General features: G+C 39.2%; 1 protein-coding gene across 1 annotated transcript; it reads right to left on the bottom strand.

Annotated features, from left to right (window-relative positions):
• Positions 1 to 555: 555 nt before the first annotated feature.
• On the bottom strand, positions 556 to 16,490 carry LOC142292126 (aquaporin-5-like). The gene is made up of 4 exons (XM_075337252.1): positions 15,973 to 16,490; positions 14,257 to 14,418; positions 8,473 to 8,553; positions 556 to 2,918 (listed from the first exon to the last, which is right to left on the bottom strand). The coding sequence occupies exons 1-4, from the start codon at positions 16,333 to 16,335 to the stop codon at positions 2,700 to 2,702; spliced, it is 825 nt and encodes a 274-aa protein (XP_075193367.1). The 5' UTR covers positions 16,336 to 16,490; the 3' UTR covers positions 556 to 2,699.
• Positions 16,491 to 21,885: the final 5,395 nt, after the last annotated feature.

Below are 21,885 nucleotides of genomic sequence, written 5' to 3'. Positions count from 1 at the left end.
TTATTCCAGCTATGTATCACTTAGTTTAATGCGTGCTGCAGTTGTGATAAAACTAGCATTTTATTTGCTGTAGACCTAGCAGTGCTCAAAATGCCAAGCCCTGTATAACCCCGCCCACTCCAATGATTAGCAGCTTTCTGTGTACACTGTACATTGACAGAAAGTTGCTAATCAGTGGTGGCAAGGGGATTACACCTAACAGGAGGACTAGGAGGCATGAGACAACTAGTCATGTAGTGATAATCTCCTGCTGATGAAAAAAATGATTTTATTGAAACAACAGAACACAGCCCAGTAAATGACACTGGATCACTAGAATCAGGCTCTCGACCTCTACATTATGCTGTTCTCAGATTATGCAGCAAAAATCAACTAAAAAATTCCCTTTAACACCTGTTACAAAATATACAGTCATGCATAAGATCTGCTCAATGATTGATAAAGAAGATGAGACAAGTTATTAAATATATATAGTATACCATAAGATTGACCAAAAACATGCAATTAAAGAAACTATTAAACTAACAGCATATCCTTCAATATCGGAGCCAAATGCCATAGAGATCATACATCATTTTATAACTTTTGGGGATGATAAACTTTTCACATAGTCTTCAATGTACATAAATCCAACATCCTAAATATTTTAAATTACAGAAACAGCAGCGATAAATAGTACAGGCTCAATATAGAGGGTAAGAACTGGGGGTCTGTTAAGAAAGCGCATTACATTACATCTGACTTTACAGGTAAAACACATTTAAATGAAATGAAAGATGTAAAATAACTTTAAAATACTTTTAGAAAACTGAAAGATTAACTTATTCCCCCAAATTTAGAAATCACTAGAGTTCTGTCTTGAAAGGTTATGAAAGGGGTTGTCTCATCACAACAGCAGCATTTTAACATGAAGGAGCTTTCCTTATTTCTGATATCCCTCTATCAGCCAGACCAGAGAGCTGCCAAATAAGAGTTACTGCTCTGGTGGACAATCATGGACAATCATGGTGGACTCTTCTTAATTCTCTGTTCAGATAGTTAGGTATTTCTGAGAAAGCTGAATCATGGCAAGTTTGATTTTGGTTGCCACTACACTTTTATATAGTTGTGAATAATATTTCCAATTACCGTATTTTTCAGTTTATAAGATGCACCAGATTATAAGACGCACCCCAAATTTACAGGGTAAAAAATAAAATAAATGGGTTCTGTTTTACAATCTGGCGGTGTCTTTCCAGGAGAGGGCGGCAGTGCTGGTGGAGTGGGATCACAGAAATCAGGGGCGGTGGTGGAATAGGGCAATGCTGCAGGGGCTGTGCTGGGGCATGGGGCTGTGCTGGGGCTGTGAGCTAAGGGTGCTATTCTGTGCTGGGGCTGCATGCGCTATCCTGAAAATGTTGGCGGTGCGGACTTCAAATAATGGTGCCCGGAGTCAGCGCATGCAAGATGGAGCTCTCGGCTCAAGATCTCATCTGGGCACGCATCGCCTTTGGCCCATTGATACTCCAGCAGTGGACTTAAGGAAAATGGCGCCCGGAGGTGGCGCTTGCGCAGATAAGATCTTGAGCCAAGAGCTCCATCTGCACACGTGCCGTCTAAGGGCACCATTATTTTGAAGTCATCATCACTGACATTTTCAGTTTACCCACAGCCCCAGCACAGCACAGCACTCTCTTCCTGCAGCCTCAGCAAAGCGCAGCTCTAGCACATCGCCCGCAGCTCCAGCACAGCACCGGCAGCTCCAGCACAGCAAAGTGCCTTCGGCCCGTAGACCCCAGCACAGCATATCCCTCTCCACCATCCCCGATAAGCAACATTCGGGTTATAAGACGCACCCCTCAATTTACTCCCAAATTTGTGGGAGGGAAAGTGTGTGTTATAATCTGAAAAATACAGTATGTAGCCACATGGAAGGGATAAATAGGTAGATATGTTGTCCACAAGTCTGAGAATGTTGGGTGAGAAAACTGTATAACCCACTTTCCGATGAATGCATAGAAGATGACAACTCAGGATAGAATATTTTCTTGTGATATCTTTCTCTCCTATGGGGAAAATGCCCTTTAAGGATGAAATCGGCTACATAAGTGCTAAATGTTATTTCTATTTCTTCAATGTTCCATATTGTTTTTAATATATTATATCACTATATTCTACATCACAAGCAATGATCCAACACTCCATTCTACTTTAGCATTATTTAACTCTATTTTTCAGTAAATCCAAAAATAAAATCTACTGCCATATAACGGCTCTGTTGAAGTATATAAAGTGACATTGTTTATTCAGAGATGAGTAAGTACAATCAACCTGAGAGGCTGCCTATGTATTAGTTGCAGACAATCCACAGCTCTTAGATCAATATATTCTTCTGTCAGACTGAATTTTTTGCATGATTGATGACGCGGTGCCCAGTGTGACTAGATGCCACTGACTTTATGAAGAGGCGTTCAACAAAAAATGGGATTTGACAGACGTTTGTGGTTTACAAGCTCCTGAGCCTCAAAGATTAATAGAGAAGATAATGGTATTATATCAACTAATGCCGTAAAGCACTACAAAACAAAAGTATATTTACACAGGATTACATGTGAAGAGAATCTACAGCACAGCATTATGTGCGCTTCAATTGCGGTTGTTGAAACCCCGGATTAAGCTTGGCCAAATGACTTAATAGGTCGGTACGAAGTTCCACAAGATTAAAATTTTTCTGTGCCCTTGGGCAGAGGGTGGGCACTGTACAACTCCACAGATTGCCTCTTGTGATCCTGCTTGTTTTCCCACGATTCCTCCTCAGGTTCATATGTACCTTTCAGTACAGAGATCCTATCAGAAAGGCTCTTGTTATATGGGAACAGGAGAAAGTTGTAGATGAGCGAAGCCAAAATTCCACCAATGATGGGTCCAATCCAGAAGACCTGATGAAAAATGCAAATAATCAATTTAATCTCTCAGTATACTTCACATATGACCACTTGGGTTTTCCATCTTCACCACACTCTGATCTATTGGTTTATTCTGTTTATTTCCTTATTGTAAAGCTGGGTTCACACATAGCAACAGCGACAACGACATCGCTGTTACGTCACCATTTTCTGTGACGTAACAGCGACCTTGTAAGTCGCTGTTATGATCGCTGCTTAGCTGTCAAACACAGCGACGCAGCAGCGATCATAACATCGCTACATGTGCAGAGAGCAGGGAGCCGCGCACACTGATTAGCGCTGGCTCCTTGCTCTCCTAGCTACAGTACACATCGGGTTAATTAACCCGATGTGTACTGCAGCTACATGTCACAGTGCAGAGAGCAGGGAGCCGCGCACACTGCTTAGCGCTGGCTCCTTGCTCTCCTAGCTACAGTACACATAGGGTTAATTACCCGATGCATACTGCAGCTACATGTGCACAGAGCAGGAGCCGGCACTGGCAGCAAGGGCGGAAGCTGGTAATGAAGGTAAATATCGGGTAACCAGGGAAAGGTCTTCCCTTGGTTACCCGATGTTTACAGTGGTTACAGCTTACCGCAGCTGCCAGACGCCGGCTCCTGCTCCCTGCTCGCTTCATTTCGCCGCTCTCTCACTGTCACACACAGCGATGTGTGCTTCACAGCGGGAGAGCGACGACGAAAAAATGAAGCAGGACATTCAGCAATGAGCAACAACCTCACAGCAGGGGCCAGCTCGTTGCTGGATGTCACACACAGCGACGGGACGTCGCTGCAACGTCACAGAAAATGGTGACGTAGCAGCGACGTTGTTGTCGTCGTCGATGTGTGTGACACCACCTTAACCTTTACATTTATTTCATGGAGATCCTTTTTGATATAGTGGCTAAAGGAAATTGAGAAAAAAAAATTACAATTTATTTACAGTGGGAAAATAAGAATTTGATCCCTTGCTGATTTTTGTATGTTTGCCCACTGACAAAGACATGAACAGTCTATAATTTTAAGGGTAGGTTAATTTTAACAGTAAGAGATAGAATATCAAAAATAAATCCATAAAATCTCATTGTATAAATTATATCAAATTTATTTGCATTTTGCAGAGAGAAATAAGTATTGGATCCCCTACCAACCATTAAGAGTTCTGGCTCCTACAGTCCACTTAGATGAACCTAATCAACTTGTTACCTGCATTAAAGACAGCTGTCTTAAATTGTCACCTGTATAAAAGACCACAGACTCAATCAGTCAGACTCTAGCCTCTATAAAATGGGCAAGACCTAAGATCCTTCTAAGGATGTCAGGGACAAGATCATAGACCTGCACAAGGCTGGAACACGCTACAAAACCATAAGTAAGATGCTCAGTGAGAAGGAGACAACTGTTGGTGCAATACTAAGAAAATGGAAGAAGTACAAAATGAGTGTCAATCGACATTGATCTGGAGCTCCATGCAAAATCTCACCTCGTGGGGTTTCTAGGATCATGAGTAAGATGAGAGATCAGCCTAAAACTACAAGTCGGAACTTGTTAATGATCTCAAAGCAGCTGGGACCACTGTCACCAAGAAAACCTTTGGTAACACATTACGCCATGATGGATTAAAATTGTGCAGTGCCCGCAAAGTCCAACTGCTCAAGAAGGCACATGTTCAGCTGGCCCGTCTGAAGTTTGCCAATGAACACCTGGATGATTTTGAGAGTGATTGGGAGAAAGTGCTGTGGTCAAATGAGACAAAAAATGAGCTCTTTGGTCTTAACTCAACTCGCCGTGTTTGGAGGAAGAGAAATGCTGCCTATGACCTAGAGAACATGCTCCCCACTGTCAAGCATGGAGGTAGAAACATTATGTTTTGGGGGTGTGTCTCTGCTAAGCGCACAGTACAAAATCACCAAAGCCATGTGACAATGGATGGAGCCATGTACTGTAAAATCCTGAGTGACAACCTTCTTCCCTCCTCCAGAACATTAAAAATGGGTCATGGCTAGGTCTTCTGATACGACAATGACTCTAAACATACAACCATGGCAACAAAGGAGTGGCTCAAAAAGAAGCACATTAAGGTGATGGAGTAGCCTAGCCAGTCTCCAGACCTTAATCCCATAGAAAACATATGGAGGGAGCTGAAGCTCCGAGTTGTCAAGCAACAGCCTCAAAATCTTAATATTTTAGAGATGATCTGCAAAGAGGAGTGGGACAAAATTCCTCCTGACATGTGCGCAAACCTCATCAACTACAAAAAACGTCTGACTGCTGCGCTGCCAACAAGAGTTTTGCCACCAAGTATTAAGTCTTGTTTGCCAGAGGCATCAAATAGTTATTTCTCTCTACAGAATTCAAATAAATTAATATAATTTATACAATGTGATATTCTAGATTTCATTTTTGATATTCTATCTCTCTCTGTTAAAATTAGCCTACCCTTAAAATTATAGACTGTTCATGTCTTTGTCAGTGGGCAAACTTACAAAATCAGCAAGGGATCAAATACTTAATTCCTCCACTGTATGGATATACTGTAATTGTTGCAAAGGGTTGGGTATATGTTATATGAACTGGATTACAATTCTTGTATTGACACAGAATTACAGCCTATATTAGGAATCGCCATCCTTTGGCTCTGGAGCCTTATAAGGCTTGCGGTCGCATGATGTGTGGCTCATAGCTGTCTGCCAACTTGTTGCATTAGCACCATGTCTAGCAATTAGCTTTGAAGAGGGGTCTCCAGATGTTAAATTATTTAAGCAGTCCTGCACAGAAATCCATATCTGGATGCACATATACTGGGGGTTTAGAGATAATTTGTAGGGTAAGGTGGAGACAGAATTATGGAATACAGATGAACAGCGGCACACTTCAATTGTGAAAGTTTTGTTCTTTTATTAATCCAAGTATATGAAAAAACAGCAGCCAGGGTGTTTGTGGAAACAGGGGGAGAATGTATAGACAGGAGCACTGAGCTGGACGTCGGCTATTTTGCGCCGTCTGGCACTTCTATAAGCCCACCCGATGGAGGTCAAAAATGTTGAAAAAGCCCACAGAAAATGTCTAAAAAAAGCACTTAAAAAGCTTGTTTGGAAAAGATGTTGTGTGCTTATACCTTTGCAGTACAACACAGCACTCTATGGATTGACCTGCAAAAAAATATCATTGACCTTCTACTACCTGGAGGAGCAGTGTCTGATATTAGCCCTCAGTGAATGAGCATAAAAGCAATGGACTTTATATAAATGAGAAGTAAAAAAGTGTAATTCTGTAAGGATCACAAAAATGTTATAAAACTAAAAGAACTTACCTGAAATTATTTCTAATTGCATAAAATCTTTTATTACTCGGTTTATGAATCTCTGGTGTAGGTCTGAATCACTTTAACAATGGTGTTGATTACAATTTTAAAAAGAAGTAATAAAAATAAATATTTCTTGATTATGGTCACGTATATACTTAAGTCAATATACAAACAGTCTTTAACCCTGTATTTAACTGCACTATTAAAATAATGTACGTCATACAGCAAAGGCAGTGAACACCGCGGGTACGTTCTGTTGCTGTACTCACTCTTGATATGTTGCAATTTGTAATTGCATTTATATCATGTTTATCTTTTGTGTATAATTATGTGGTGCGTTATTAATTCATTTTTGGTTATGCTTTGCATCCCTGCTTTCGGCTGTTTAGTTGTACGTGGTTTTATTAAGATATATCTGTATTTTTTTGTATAAATTGGGGACATGAACAAACTGACATACTTTATTTAAAAATATATCAATATAGGGAGTAAGCCTATGATAAAATTATCTCAGACTTCTTACCCACAAATCTATTAGAGATCTTTATAACCTCTGAGTTGCATGGAGACACAGGGAGGAAAGTCAAAAAGTTGTCAAATTTGTCCAGCAGCTCTTTAAAGAGTGTGCTAGGTGCTAGTAAAAGTGACCGTAGCCTACCACTAGAGTTGAGCGAGTACTTAACTATTCGTACTCGCTATACTCATAACGAGTACTGTCTAATACTCGCATATTCATTCCGAAAAGCATGTGCAATGCCAAGTCAGTGGGGAAAAACTCACAAAGTAACGAGTAACTTGAATGCCGTACTATTTGTGCGAGTAGCGAATAGTGCATAATTCGGGTTACTAGTTACATTGCGAGTTTTCCCCATTGACTCACATTGCACATGCTATTTGGATTGAATACCCCAGTATTAGACAGTACTTGTTATGAGTATAGAAAGTACGAATAGTTAGGTACTCGATCAACTGTACCTACCATCATGCAACAGATGTTATATAATATATATATCAATATACTGGCATACTTTGTAACTGAAATCTATGCTAGCTTATGGTTGAAATACACCTCATTTTCTGGCACAAAGCTAGCCCAATGATGTGCAAATTATAAGTGGTGTGCATCTCTAAATAAATTTAACATATCTTACTCTAGTGCTCAATAATTTCAATACTGGTGTTTAAAACCCCTTCATGACCTATGGCATTCTGGTACGTCAATGGCTGTGTTGCGAGCCTGGTGTGATTCCCGCATATGTCTGCTGATTTAAACAGTAGACATGTGGGTCTAACAGGCATGGGTGGATCGGCAATCCACTTAGATTGCGCTGCCAAAATATGACAGCATAATTTAAATAGCTGTGGAAAGGATTGTGCCATTCCCTGCTGCCATCAGACGGGAACACAGGAAGCCAATGGTTGCCATGATAGCTCGGGGTCATGTGACGACCCCTGACATGACCGTGACGTATTTCCTGTGAGAGACGACAGAGCGCTGGCTCACACAGGAACGCTGCATTTCTGCTGAACAAAGCAATGCTGCTCTGATCAATAGAAATGAACTAGTGATCAGGCTGTGCAGTGATAAAGTCCCCTAGGGGGACTAGTAAAATAAACAGAAAATGTAAAAAGAAATGTTTTTAAAAATATGAACAAATAAAAAAAACATAAACGTTCAAATCACCCCCCATTCGCCCCATTGAAAATAAAACTGTTAAAAATCTAAAACAATATACACATATTTGGTATTGCCAAGTTCAGAAATGCCCGAGCTTTCAAAATATAAAATCAATTAATTTGATCAGTACATGGCGTGGCGAGACAAAAATTCCAAACGACAAAATTTCATTTTTTGGTGGGCGCAATTTAAAAAAAATACAATAAAAGGGGATTAAAATGTCGAATCTGCACAAAAATGGAATAATTAAAAATGTCAGCTCTAGGCAAAATAAGCCATCACTGAACCCCAGATCTCAAAAAATGAGAATTCTACTGGTCTCAGAAAATGGCACCAAGAGCGCTATTCTTTTTTTGGACAAGCTTCTGAATTTTTTTAACCCCTTAGATAAAAGTAAAAGTATACATGTGTAGTATCTACAAACTAATACCAACCTGTGGCATCACACAGACACATCAGTTTTACCATATAGTGAACACAGTGAATAAAATATGTCAAAACAATCATGTAATCGCACTTTTTTTGCTTGTACATTTTAAGACATTCAATTTAATATCTCACCCATTGATCTTTAAAGATCCCAGTAATGGCTGCAGGACCGAGGGATCGAGCTGGGTTCATAGAGCATCCAGTGAAGTAAATCTGCCAATACATTTAGAATATTTAATTAGTTGCAATGTTCATATCTGGGTTTTAGGTAAATAAATGCAGACTGTACACAGGTTTGTGTGTTCTGTAAAGAATACTGTACAATATAGAAATGTGAATAGTTTATTTTTAGCAATTAAAATGGAAAATGAATTAACAAAAGAGAAATCTAAATCAATCAACATTTTTTGAGAGAACTCGGCAGGGAGGTTGTTCTAAAGATCTTGGAGAACTAACCACAGATCTTCTGTGAATTAAGGCTTGTGAAAATCCTTCTGTTTCTTTATGTAATCCCACAGAGGATCGAATATGTTGAGATCAAAGCTTTGTGGGGGCCATATTATCACATCCAGGTCTCCTTGTTCTTCTTTATGCTAAAGAAAGATATTAGTGACGTGGGTCGTATATTATTAGTGATGAGCGGTAGCATACTTGGGACTCATAATGACCAGTCAGATGCTCGGACTTGCTCGACTCATGTACCAAGTACGGTGGAAGTAAATGAGGAAATCAAATATTTTTACAGAAGATCTTCCTGAAAAATGTTTGAGTTCCCCATTGAGTTCCATTACACTCAGTACTCGAATCGAGCCCATCCGAGCATCTGACTGTGCACTCAACCATAGTTGTCCTCGCTCATCACTAGTCATTATTCTGCTGCAGAATAAATTTGATCAATCAGATACCTCCTGATAGTAATGTATGATGGATAAGTATCTGACTGTATTTTTTGGCACTGAGGACATCATTAGCCTTGGCCAAATTTCCAACTCCATTTGCTGAAATGATGCGCCCAACTAAAAAGGACCTTCCACCATGCTTCATTGTGCCTGCAGACACTCACTAATGTATCATAAACAAGCTGCTTTCTGCTATAGCCAGCTTCCCAACAATATATAGGCGGTTTCAGACGTAATTCAAGTGGTCACACTGGCTGTTTTTTGTTGTTTTGTCCAGGAAAATATGAAATTACACAATAATAATAAAAACAACATACATTTTATTATATATGAATTATCTGGATTTGCTGTGACCTTATACATTTCTTTATATACAATATTGGAACATAATTGAATAAACATAGACCTAATCCATTATTGTTTTTTCCCCTTCTTTCTGGAGTAAAAATTGTTCTGGCAGCAACTTTTTAATTTGTATCTTCTTCATTATTTCATTTTTGTCTTTTTAAGTGAACTTTACTTGTTTTTTGTCTTTGTTTTGTCTGAGAATGTGGGCTATGGTTGCCTTAAGGCCCTGTCACACACAGAGATAAATCTGCGGCAGATCTGTGGTTACAGGGAAATTGTGGACAATCAGTGCCAGGTTTGTGGCTGTGTACAAATGGAACAATATGTCCATGATTTCACTGCAACCACAGATCTGCCAAAGATTTATCTCTGTGTGTGACGGGGCCTTTAGGCCCCCTTCACACGTCCGTGATTTTGGTACATATGACATCCATTTTCACACGTACCGGAGACACAGACGTATGTAGACCCATGAAAATCAACCAGTCTGCGCACACATCCATTTTTTCTCATGCTCATGTGTCCATGTGTTTCGCACGGAAGCAAGTCTATTTTTCTCCAGCAGCACGAGTGTCACACGAACCACACACTGATGTAATCTGTGTGACATAAGTGTGACATGTTACGGAGAAAACACGTCTTTGGAATAAAATTATTTGCTATACTCACCTGTCTCCAGCCTTCTGTCTTGGGCACCTGTCTCTTGCTTCCGGGCCCACTCATTTTGCTCATGCATATTGACTGCACCGTGGACTCAGAAGCAGCAGCAGCGCTGGAGACAGGTGAGTTATAGAAGCTCCTGCTGTCCATGTGCTATCACAGATATCACACGGAGAGCACACTGACAGCAACCGTTGAACACACACATGGAACACGCACACATATGCACCCATATCACGAACCGTGAGAAATGTGCGTTTTTATCACGACTGTGTGAAGGGGGCCTTATCCAGATATTTTAGCCTAATTCATCATTTGCAACTTTTCAAAATTCTACCAAAATTTTGTATAATTTTACTCCCCACATTTAAAATCTGTTTTTGGAGACTAACATGCAACATTTTAAAGGTTTCTTCATATTTTAGCTATAAAAAGGTGCAAAAAAAGACAATACCAGCATCTTTGATTTTGTGTAAAATTCATCAACCCACGTGAACCATTATGAATATTTTGGCACAAAATGGCAACGAATACCTCAAGAGAAAAAAGAAAAAGATGAATCATTGCTATAATATTTGAATGAATGTGTTGAATTCCTCCTGGACATGTAGAAGAGCAGCGAAGAGCCTCTTAAGATTACCAAATGCAAAGTAATCTAAAATTCCTGACATTCCCCTGTGTTAAACTCTACAAGTAATATTGAATACATTCAGTATATTGGGTATGTTTGATGTATCATATATTGAGTAACAATGTATATTTCTCTCTAAATAATGTATAATTACTGTAATGTTTATTTTCTTCACCTTCCTTCCCCTTCATTATCTTATATTAATTTAAAATAACAAATAATTTCTCCTCTACTTGATATATAAAGATGCACAAAGTCAATTTAGACAGAGAAAATTGACTTTGTGCATCTTTATATAAGAATTAGAGAAGAAATTATATGTGTATATATATATATATATATATATATATATATATATATAATATATATATATATATATATATATATATATATATATATATATATATACAGTGTGTCCACCCATATCCTGTCCACCGCCATTAACTTGAGAACGGCGGCAGCTATAGGCATAGAAGTGGTATCTAGGTATAGTAAAGTAGCCATGCGCTACGCAATGAAACCACCTATAGCGCCACCCGGTGGAAAACAACGGAGTTAGCATTTTTATCTGGAAAACGGAATAAGACAGAGAAAAAAAAGTGAATTACAAAGTTGTAGGGCATCATCAATTCAATATGAATCGACACCTTGCATACAGAAATGCTATGATTAAAACGTGTAAAACTCACAAGGCTGCGGACGTGAAGCGATACCTCATGGAGACTTTCCTACAAGTCATTAGGTATGGTGGCTTCAGGGAGTGGCCTCCACGCTCACCTGACCTGACCCCATTGGACTTCTTTCTGTGAGGTCACATCAAACACCAGGTGTAGGCGACCCCTCCACCAACATTGCAGGACCTACGACGACGTGTCACAGATGCTTGTGCAAACGTGTCACCTACCATATTGCACAACGTGCAGCAAGATACAGTATGCTGTCCAGAGACCAGATGTGCATTGCAGCTGACGGTGGCCACTTTGAGCATCAAAGTTAAATGAGCCTCATATGCGTGACCAGCATTCAATGTTTTAGGGGGTCATGGGTTTCATATCATAGCATTTCTGTATGCAAGGTGTCGATTCGTATTGAATTGATGATGCCCTACAATTTGTTAATTCACTTTTTTCCTTTCTCTCGTTCCATTTTCAAGATAAAAATGATAACTCCGTTGTTTTCCACCAGGTGGCACTATAGGTGGTTTCATTGCGTAGCACACAGCTACTTTACTATACCTAGACACCACTTCTATGGCTACAGCTGCCGCCGTTCTCAAGTTAATGGCGGTGGACAGGATATGGGTGGACACACTGTATACACACATTGGCTGAGTATTGTAAATTAAATTGATGGGCAGCAATGGTATTATTAATAGCGGCTGGAGTGTTGGAGTAAAGGTACTAGTTAACAACTTAATACATATGTCATGTTAACCCCTTCAGGATGTATATTTACATTATAACTTGTGTCCCTTGCTTTGATGCAGGCTCATACACTGAGCCAGCATCTTTCCATGCACATGTCAACTGATATGTTCAGCCGCCATGTGCCTCTCGCAGGCACAGGTGGATTGTAGATCTTGCCGTGCTTGTTAACCAGTTAAAGCTTGCTTTTAATTTCTGACCGAGATTTAAAACGCATCCTTCCCCGCTCCCATTGGCTGCCCCATGACGTGATTGCAGGGCGCGAAGGTTGTCATGACACCTGAGGTTCAGCTGACAATTCCTGTGTCTGCCATGATGACCTTCCTGTGAATGCCGGCTGTGAGCCAACATAGGAGATTGTGATTTCTGCTGTACAGAGCGGTGCTGATGCTGATACGCTGCTCTGTGTGGCAAAAGTGATTGGATGATAGCAGCTTCAAGTCCCCTGAGAAAACTAGTAAATACAATAAAAAGTAAAAAAAAAAATGATTTTATGAATCTGAAAATAATAATAAAAAAAAACAAAAGTTCAAATCACTCCACTGAAAATAAAAAAATAAAAAAATATTTGATATCACTGCATTCAGAATTACCCTAGCAAAATATAAAATAAATGAATCTGATTGGTAAACATCGTAATGAAAAAAAAATCCAAATGTGAGAATTACATTTTTTGGACACGCAACATTGTAATAAAATGCAATAATAGGTGATCAAAAAGTTGTATCTTCCCCAAAATAGTATCAGCAAAAACATCAGCTCTGGGCACAAAAAAGAAACCATCCTTAGCCCCAGATCCTGAAATATATGAACGTTACAGGTCTTGGAAAGTGGCAGAAAAACAAAAGTGTTATATTTTTACAAATTTCTGCATTTTTTTGCTACTTAAATTGAAAAAAAACTACAGATGTTTGGTATCTATGAACTCATACTGACCTGGAAAATCATATTGCCAGGTCAGTTTTAGCTTATAATGAACATAGTAAAAAAAAAAAAAAAAAAAGCAATCGTGGAATTGTATTCTTTTTGCAATTTCATCACATTTGGAACTTTTTTTTCCAGTTTCCAATACACTACAAGGTAAAATGAATGGTTTCATTCAAAAGCACAAATTGTCTAGTAAAAATCAAGCCTCATATGGCTATAAGATGGAAAAAAAAAAAAAGGTATGGCTACTGGAGGAAGGAGAAAACAAAAGCTAAGGAATGGAAAATCGACGGGTGGTGAAGGAGTTAAAGCATCTAAATGTCTTAGCTCAGAGTCCTCTACTTAGGAGGACTCCTAGGTATTAGTCATAAACGAGAGAGAAAGTAAAGATATTACCCATTTCTTTTAACTATTTTACGTGCACAAACGGAATCTGCAATTTTTTTTCTTTTTTTACAACACTGGAAATACTTGCACTGCTATTTTTGCTCTGTGCTTAACTAAGGCAGAAACAAGTGCAATGGGGTCTTAAGTGGTACAATAGGGGTAGAAATGAGATTAGTATCTCCTCACCTAGGAAAGTTGTGTGACACAACTACTGATGTGTGTATAACAGGCTGATGCAGATCCATGGATGATGCACATCGAGATAGAAGACGACCAGGAAACAATGCAGTTCTTGTGCGCTGCCTCAATGGACAAAAAGGATTCCAAATAGATTTAGTTGAAAATGGTTTACTAGTCTGCGCGATTCAAGTAGCTATGGTTTTGTCCCGAAAAAGGGGCTAGATTGCCTTGAACTGCAAAGACTAATAAACCATTTTCAATTACATCCATTTGGAGTCATTTTTGTCCATTGAGGCAGCGCAGAAGAACTATATTTTTTCCAATTACCCAATAGAAGCATGGATACTTTATTTTTTACATAAATATACCAGTATCATTATATAAATACTGAAACTGGGTGACTTTCCCTTTAAAACAAATATTTAATATCACATAGTTAATGCAATCAGAGTTATCTTACCCCCAGGAGATGTCCCAGAGTCACCGACAGCCCAATGGACAAAGATGGTGACCCTACATTGTCATTTCGTCTGCTGTCTGTGGATGCGAAGATACAGAGGACCAGCTGGAATGTCAGCACCAGCTCCACAACCATTGCCAGACCCGAGGATCCGATAGATACCTGCAAGGGGGGGAATGTTAACATGTATCTCGCAGGCTTGATTAATCCCAGCACAATCCCATACTACTATTAGAAGAATAAACTATAATTATAATTAATTGGCTCTTCATATAATGCATTGCAATTATCTTTCAGGGAATCATCTAGATAACTCTAATTAGACATTTCCCCTCATGCACAAAATTAATCAGTCCGTAACACAAATGCTGTAAAACGCTCATATTCCTTCTGATGAATCACTCATCAATATCATCTGACAGACTATCCATTATATGTGAAGAATGTAATGTGCGCAGCGTCCACTACGTCTACAGATGTATCCTTCAGGACAGGCACAAAGCATATGGTAACAAGGAAAACAAGATTCTCTTTGTGGTTCCCAAGATCTGCTCTCGACACACACAAGTGCTGGAGAGACATATGTAGAAGTATTTTATACACTTCAAGGGGGAAAGTTATTAGGAGAAGACTCTTTAACACTAGAAGTCCCAGGAATTTCGAGCTCCATAAAGTTCCAATGATAGAAATGTTAAATGACCCCTCTCTGGGACTTCTAGTGTTAAAGTCACTTTGCTGCGAGGCCAGATTGCCATAAATTGTGCCAAACTTATCAAAGTGTTGCACAATGTTAGATAAATTTGGCACATTTTAGGATATTACACTTCTGTCTAAAAATATTTCTCCACTTTTTTACACTATTTCCTTACTGAATAGAGATACACATTTTTAAAAAAGTGTACAAAACAACATTTGTATAGACGACAATGTCCTTTTTGAAACGAGGCAATAGCCATGTAAAATTGGCAAAAGTGATAAATCTTTGCACAAAAATTGTATTCACCGAGATTTGCAATAGTTTCTATCTATCTAGAAGAAAAAGAGAAGGCAGCACTCCAAAAATAAACAAAAATGTGGACTTTATTAGCCATATGGGTTAATAAAGTCAACAGTTTTTGTCTATTCTTGGAGTGCTGCTTTCTCTTTTTCTTCTAAACATGTAAAAAAATTCTATCTATCTATCTATCTATCCATCCATCCATCCATCTTTCTATATCTATCTATCCATCCATCCATCTTTCTATATCTATCCATCCATCCATCCATCTATCCATTCTTCCATCCATCTATCCTTGCAATAATTTATATATCCTCCAGAACATCTGTAGAGCCAGCTGCAATCAACATATATGGGTCTTTGACCAATAATAAACTATATATACTTCTATGTTAGAAAACTATACAAGAAGGAAGCCAACAATCTATGGCAATTACAAATAAAAATGTAAAATAAAAATTAGTTTTTTGTTTTTTTTTATTTGCGTAATAATAATAATAATAATAATAGTAGTAATAATACTTTACTACTGTGGAAATACAAAAAGATGTAATCATTAAGGAAACATCCTTTCCTGTTCTTGCCCATATGGAAACACTCATCGTCACCACCATTTACACACTCAGACACGAGCGATACTAGGGTTAGATTGGGTTGGCTTTTTTTATATTCATAGGGATGCATGCATAGAAAACCACAAATATTCAGTTAATACATACCGCATTGATGGCCAGGTTTCCACGGATGTTACTTGGAGCCACTCCATATAGGATACCAGCTCCGGCAATTGCTCCAACAAGCTGGGCAGTTATGTAGAATATTGCACGCAGAATAGAGATGTGAGACCCCAACAGGAACGCTATCGTGACCGCTGGATTTATATGAGCCCCGCTTACATGTCCAAATGTTTGTACCAAGGTGCCAATGGCAAGGCCAAAAGCAATGGAGATTTGCAGTACACTGGGGAGAGCCGACGGCCAATTTAGGGCAGACCCCAATCCCAAAAATACAAATATTAAAGTGGCTACAAATTCTGAAAATACTGCCCGGACAAATGCTAAGGAGCAAATTTCATTCCTCATTGTGCTGTAAGTAGAAATCGGAGCAGGATAAGGATGTTTGTTCTGTGCCTGGGTCTCCCTGCTATTTACTCAGGAGGCATTTCAGTGGCATATATATATATCAACAGGGAGAGCAGGGAACCAGTCCAGAAAGGGCTGGATCCAAGAAGCAAGACAGTCCATCCCTGATGGTAAAGTAGAAAGTTCTAATTTTCACAACTGTACTGCAAGCTGGCTACACCCCATGTGGAAAACTTTAAGTGACATTCACATGTTGCCAAGTTCTCCTAAGGAATACAATTATTAATAGCACTTGCTTAAGACAACAATGTGCAATTAACTAACATAGAAAATATTCTTTACTATAGCTTTGAAAAGGAAGGGAGCTCTTTTTTTTCTTTTTACTTTACCTGATATAAATGATCTGCACGTGCCTGAATCTTTACTAGAGTCATGGATTTCAGTGTCCATTACGGACCACCTTACTCCAGCTTCATTTTGCAATAGTATATACTTAAAAGTAACTTCATTAGCTGATGGGCAGCCATTAAAAATTTACATTTATGCTGCTGTCACTTTTATGGTGGCAAATTTGTTGCAGAAAACACACTGACCATGTATCGTATTGTGGTTAGATAATAAAAAATACAAGATAAGAATACACACGTAAAGAAACAAAAACTCTGGAGACCTTCAAAAATTGAGCCTCCCAGAGAGAGAGGGTTGGAATGTGATAAATCTGGCATTAATAGGCAATAAACTGATGTGATTTGCCTGAGTGAATGACTTGGTCATCCTGACTGACCTGTGAAGAACATCGAAGACATCAAAGAGTCCATACATGAGTCATCAGTCTACTATGACCCCCCCAAATCAATATTAATTCATACAGACAAGTGTAATGTGTCATACAGATTGTCTGTTAGATCAACTGTGGAGCAGAAGAACATCCTTCTGCCAGTTCTTCTGATGTTCTCTCCAGTCTTGAAGTGATATGATGTAATACACGGACATCTAGGCTGTAAACTTTAGTTTAGTTTTCAGATTCCTTCACACCTTCAGTAGAAAGAGGCAGAAAACTTGCTTAATCATCAGATATTTTTCCTAATTCCTCCCCCATACACATGAACACTCAGTTCAGTGGGAAGAGAGGAGTCGGCTTATCTCCTTTGAGAACAAAAAGAATTGACGCTGAAATTCATAATTCCTGATTGTACTTCATCCGAACACCATTTCTCATTGTCCTTTCCAACCAATACTGTCAAATTTGACTGACGGCCATGTACCCATAAATACTGACAGAGGTATAAAAATATATATGCTTTATTAAATATCAAGAGAAGGGTTAAAAACATGGGTCCTCTTCAATTCATATAGCATCTCACATTTAAGGGATTTCCCGGGACTCAGACATTTCACTTCATTTTCTTTTTGTACCGGTGTCATGCGATCTTCGGTTCCAGACTCATTAGTAGAGTTGAGCGCGGTTCGTGGTTCGAGGTTCTCCAGTTCTAAGCTCGAGTGATTTTTGGGGCTGTTCGAGATCGAACTAGAACTCGAGCTTTTTGCAAAAGCTTGATAGTTCTAGATACGTTCGAGAACGGTTCTAGCAGCAAAAAGCAGGGCTTTTTACAGCTACAGTGTGCAGGAGCCATCGCTGGCAGCCTGCCACAAGCTGGTAACCAAGATAAACATCGGGTATCCAAGCAAAGCGCTTTGGTTAGTAACCCGATGTTTATCTTAGTTACGTGCAGGAAGCCCACACTTCCCGCTCAGCTCACTCTGCCCCCTCCTGCCCGCGGCATGTGCACACACACACACATACACACACACACACACACCCCCCCCCCGCTCGGCTTACCTGCGGTGATGAAGTCCCGCCATCCCGACCTCAGCGCTGTCACCGTCCTCCATGGCCGCCGCTTCTCACATCACCTCTCGCTTCCGACCCGAGACTGGCTAGCGGTGACGTCACGGACCTCTCGCGATATTTGGCTGTGAAGGCGCCGGTCACTGAACTCAATGACAGGGGCTGTCGGCAGTGCTGGAGATCAGCGCAGGTAATGTACCTCGCTGACAGCAGCACTTGTCATCCCCTGCAGTGACCTGGGCTGACCCATTGATGTTAGCTCAGGTCACTGCACTGCTCTCCCAGCCAATGGGGAACATCCTGCTCTTCATTGACTGGGACAGTGTGGATCGTCATGGCAACCCCTTGGATTACACCAGACCTGGATTTGTTTTTCATTCTAATAAATTGGTTAAAGAGGGAATGTTTTGGGGAGTGTTTTTTCAAATAAAAATGTGTTTGTCGTCTATTTTTTTTTATTACTGACTGGGTTGGTGATGTCGGGTATCTCATAGACGCCTGACCTCACCAACCCCAGGGCTTGATGCCAGGTGACATTACACATCTGGTATTAACCCCATATATTACCCCGTTTGCCACCGCACCAGGGTGCGGGATGAGCTGGGGCGAAGGACCAGGATTGGCGCATCTAATGGATGCGCCACTTCTGGGGCGGCTGCGGCCTGCTATTTCTAGGCTTGGGAGAGTCCAATAACCATGGACCTCCCTAGTCTGAGAATATCAGGCCCCAGCTGTCTGCTTTACCTTGGCTGGTGATCCAATTTTGGGGGACCCCTACGTGTTTTTTTTTTTAAATTATTTATTTAATTTAAAATAACAGCGTGGGGTGCCCTTAGATTTGGATTACCAGCCAAGGTGAGGTTGCCAGCTGTGGTCTGCAGGCTGTAGCCGTCTGCTTTACCCTAGCTGGCTACAAAACTAGGGGGAACCCTACGTCATTTTTTTTTTCATTTTTTTGGCAAAATACAAAGCTAAGCACCCCTTAGTGCCACATGAAAGGCACCAAAGGGTGCTCCACTTTTTCTCCACTTTTTCTCCATTTTTTCTCCACTTTTTCTCCACTTTTTCTCCACTTTTTCTCCATTTATTCTCCACTTTTTCTCCACTTTTTCTCCATTTTTTTCTCCACTTTTTCTCCACTTTTTCTCCATTTATTCTCCACTTTTTCTCCACTTTTTCTCCATTTTTTTCTCCACTTTTTCTCCACTTTTTCTCCACTTTTTCTCCATTTTTTTCTCCACTTTTTCTCCACTTTTTCTCCACTTTTTCTCCACTTTTTCTCCATTTTTTTCTCCACTTTTTCTCCACTTTTTCTCCACTTTTTCTCCCCTTTTTCTCCATTTTTTTCTCCACTTTTTCTCCATTTATTCTCCACTTTTTCTCCACTTTTTCTCCATTTTTTTCTCCACTTTTTCTCCACTTTTTCTCCACTTATTCTCCACTTTTTCTCCACTTTTTCTCCATTTTTTTCTCCACTTTTTCTCCACTTTTTCTCCATTTATTCTCCACTTTTTCTCCACTTTTTCTCCATTTTTTTCTCCACTTTTTCTCCACTTTTTCTCCACTTTTTCTCCACTTTTTCTCCACTTTTTCTCCATTTATTCTCCACTTTTTCTCCATTTTTTTCTCCATTTTTTTCTCCACTTTTTCTCCACTTTTTCTCCACTTTTTCTCCATTTTTTCCTCCACTTTTTCTCCACTTTTTCTCCACTTTTTCTCCACTTTTTCTCCACTTATTCTCCACTTTTTCTCCATTTTTTTCTCCACTTTTTCTCCATTTATTCTCCACTTTTTCTCCACTTTTTCTCCATTTTTTTCTCCACTTTTTCTCCACTTTTTCTCCATTTATTCTCCACTTTTTCTCCACTTTTTCTCCATTTTTTTCTCCACTTTTTCTCCACTTTTTCTCCACTTTTTCTCCACGTATTCTCCACTTTTTCTCCACTTTTTCTCCACTTATTCTCCACTTTTTCTCCATTTTTTTCTCCACTTTTTCTCCACTTTTTCTCCATTTATTCTCCACTTTTTCTCCACTTTTTCTCCATTTTTTTCTCCACTTTTTCTCCACTTTTTCTCCACTTTACCTCCATTTTTTTCTCCACTTTTTCTCCACTTTTTCTCCACTTTTTCTCCACTTTTTCTCCACTTATTCTCCACTTTTTCTCCATTTTTTTCTCCACTTTTTCTCCACTTTTTCTCCACTTTTTCTCCACGTATTCTCCACTTTTTCTCCACTTTTTCTCCACTTTTTCTCCACTTTTTCTCCACTTATTCTCCACTTTTTCTCCACTTATTCTCCACTTATTCTCCACTTTTTCTCCACTTTTTCTCCACTTTTTCTCCACTTTTTCTCCAATTTTCTCCGCTTTTACTCCATTTTTTTCTCCACTTTTTCTCCACTTTTTCTCCACTTATTCTCCACTTTTTCTCCACTTTTTCTCCACTTTTTCTCCATTTATTCTCCACTTTTTCTCCACTTTTTCTCCATTTTTTTCTCCACTTTTTCTCCACTTTTTCTCCACTTTTTCTCCACTTTTTCTCCACTTTTTCTCCATTTATTCTCCACTTTTTCTCCATTTTTTTCTCCATTTTTTTCTCCACTTTTTCTCCACTTTTTCTCCACTTTTTCTCCATTTTTTCCTCCACTTTTTCTCCACTTTTTCTCCACTTTTTCTCCACTTTTTCTCCACTTATTCTCCACTTTTTCTCCATTTTTTTCTCCACTTTTTCTCCACTTTTTCTCCACTTTTTCTCCACGTATTCTCCACTTTTTCTCCACTTTTTCTCCACTTATTCTCCACTTTTTCTCCATTTTTTTCTCCACTTTTTCTCCACTTTTTCTCCATTTATTCTCCACTTTTTCTCCACTTTTTCTCCATTTATTCTCCACTTTTTCTCCACTTTTTCTCCATTTTTTTCTCCACTTTTTCTCCACTTTTTCTCCATTTATTCTCCACTTTTTCTCCACTTTTTCTCCATTTTTTTCTCCACTTTTTCTCCACTTTTTCTCCACTTTTTCTCCATTTTTTTCTCCACTTTTTCTCCACTTTTTCTCCACTTTTTCTCCACTTATTCTCCACTTTTTCTCCATTTTTTTCTCCACTTTTTCTCCACTTTTTCTCCACTTTTTCTCCACGTATTCTCCACTTTTTCTCCACTTTTTCTCCACTTATTCTCCACTTTTTCTCCATTTTTTTCTCCACTTTTTCTCCACTTTTTCTCCATTTATTCTCCACTTTTTCTCCACTTTTTCTCCATTTTTTTCTCCACTTTTTCTCCACTTTTTCTCCACTTTTTCTCCATTTTTTTCTCCACTTTTTCTCCACTTTTTCTCCACTTTTTCTCCACTTATTCTCCACTTTTTCTCCATTTTTTTCTCCACTTTTTCTCCACTTTTTCTCCACTTTTTCTCCACGTATTCTCCACTTTTTCTCCACTTTTTCTCCACTTTTTCTCCACTTTTTCTCCACTTATTCTCCACTTTTTCTCCACTTATTCTCCACTTATTCTCCACTTTTTCTCCACTTTTTCTCCACTTTTTCTCCACTTTTTCTCCAATTTTCTCCGCTTTTTCTCCATTTTTTTCTCCACTTTTTCTCCACTTTTTCTCCACTTATTCTCCACTTTTTCTCCACTTTTTCTCCATTTTTTTCTCCACTTATTCTCCACTTTTTCTCCACTTTTTCTCCATTTTTTTTCTC

This window comes from Anomaloglossus baeobatrachus, chromosome 2 (assembly GCF_048569485.1).
Source record: "Anomaloglossus baeobatrachus isolate aAnoBae1 chromosome 2, aAnoBae1.hap1, whole genome shotgun sequence".
NCBI classification, from domain to species: domain Eukaryota; kingdom Metazoa; phylum Chordata; class Amphibia; order Anura; family Aromobatidae; genus Anomaloglossus; species Anomaloglossus baeobatrachus.
This window is presented reverse-complemented; position numbering and strand designations above follow the sequence as displayed.

What these genes read in the sequence shown, in the direction of transcription:
- LOC142292126 (XM_075337252.1), bottom strand. Translation starts at nt 16,335, where the DNA reads ATGAGGAATGAAATTTGCTCCTTAGCATTTGTCCGGGCAGTATTTTCA. An exon ending in GAAACCTGGCCATCAATGCG is followed by an intron (nt 14,419 to 15,972) that starts GTATGTATTAAC and finishes CCCCCCTTGCAG; the next exon opens with GTATCTATCGGATCCTCGGG. An exon ending in CTCTGGGACATCTCCTGGGG is followed by an intron (nt 8,554 to 14,256) that starts GTAAGATAACTC and finishes ATGTATTGGCAG; the next exon opens with ATTTACTTCACTGGATGCTC.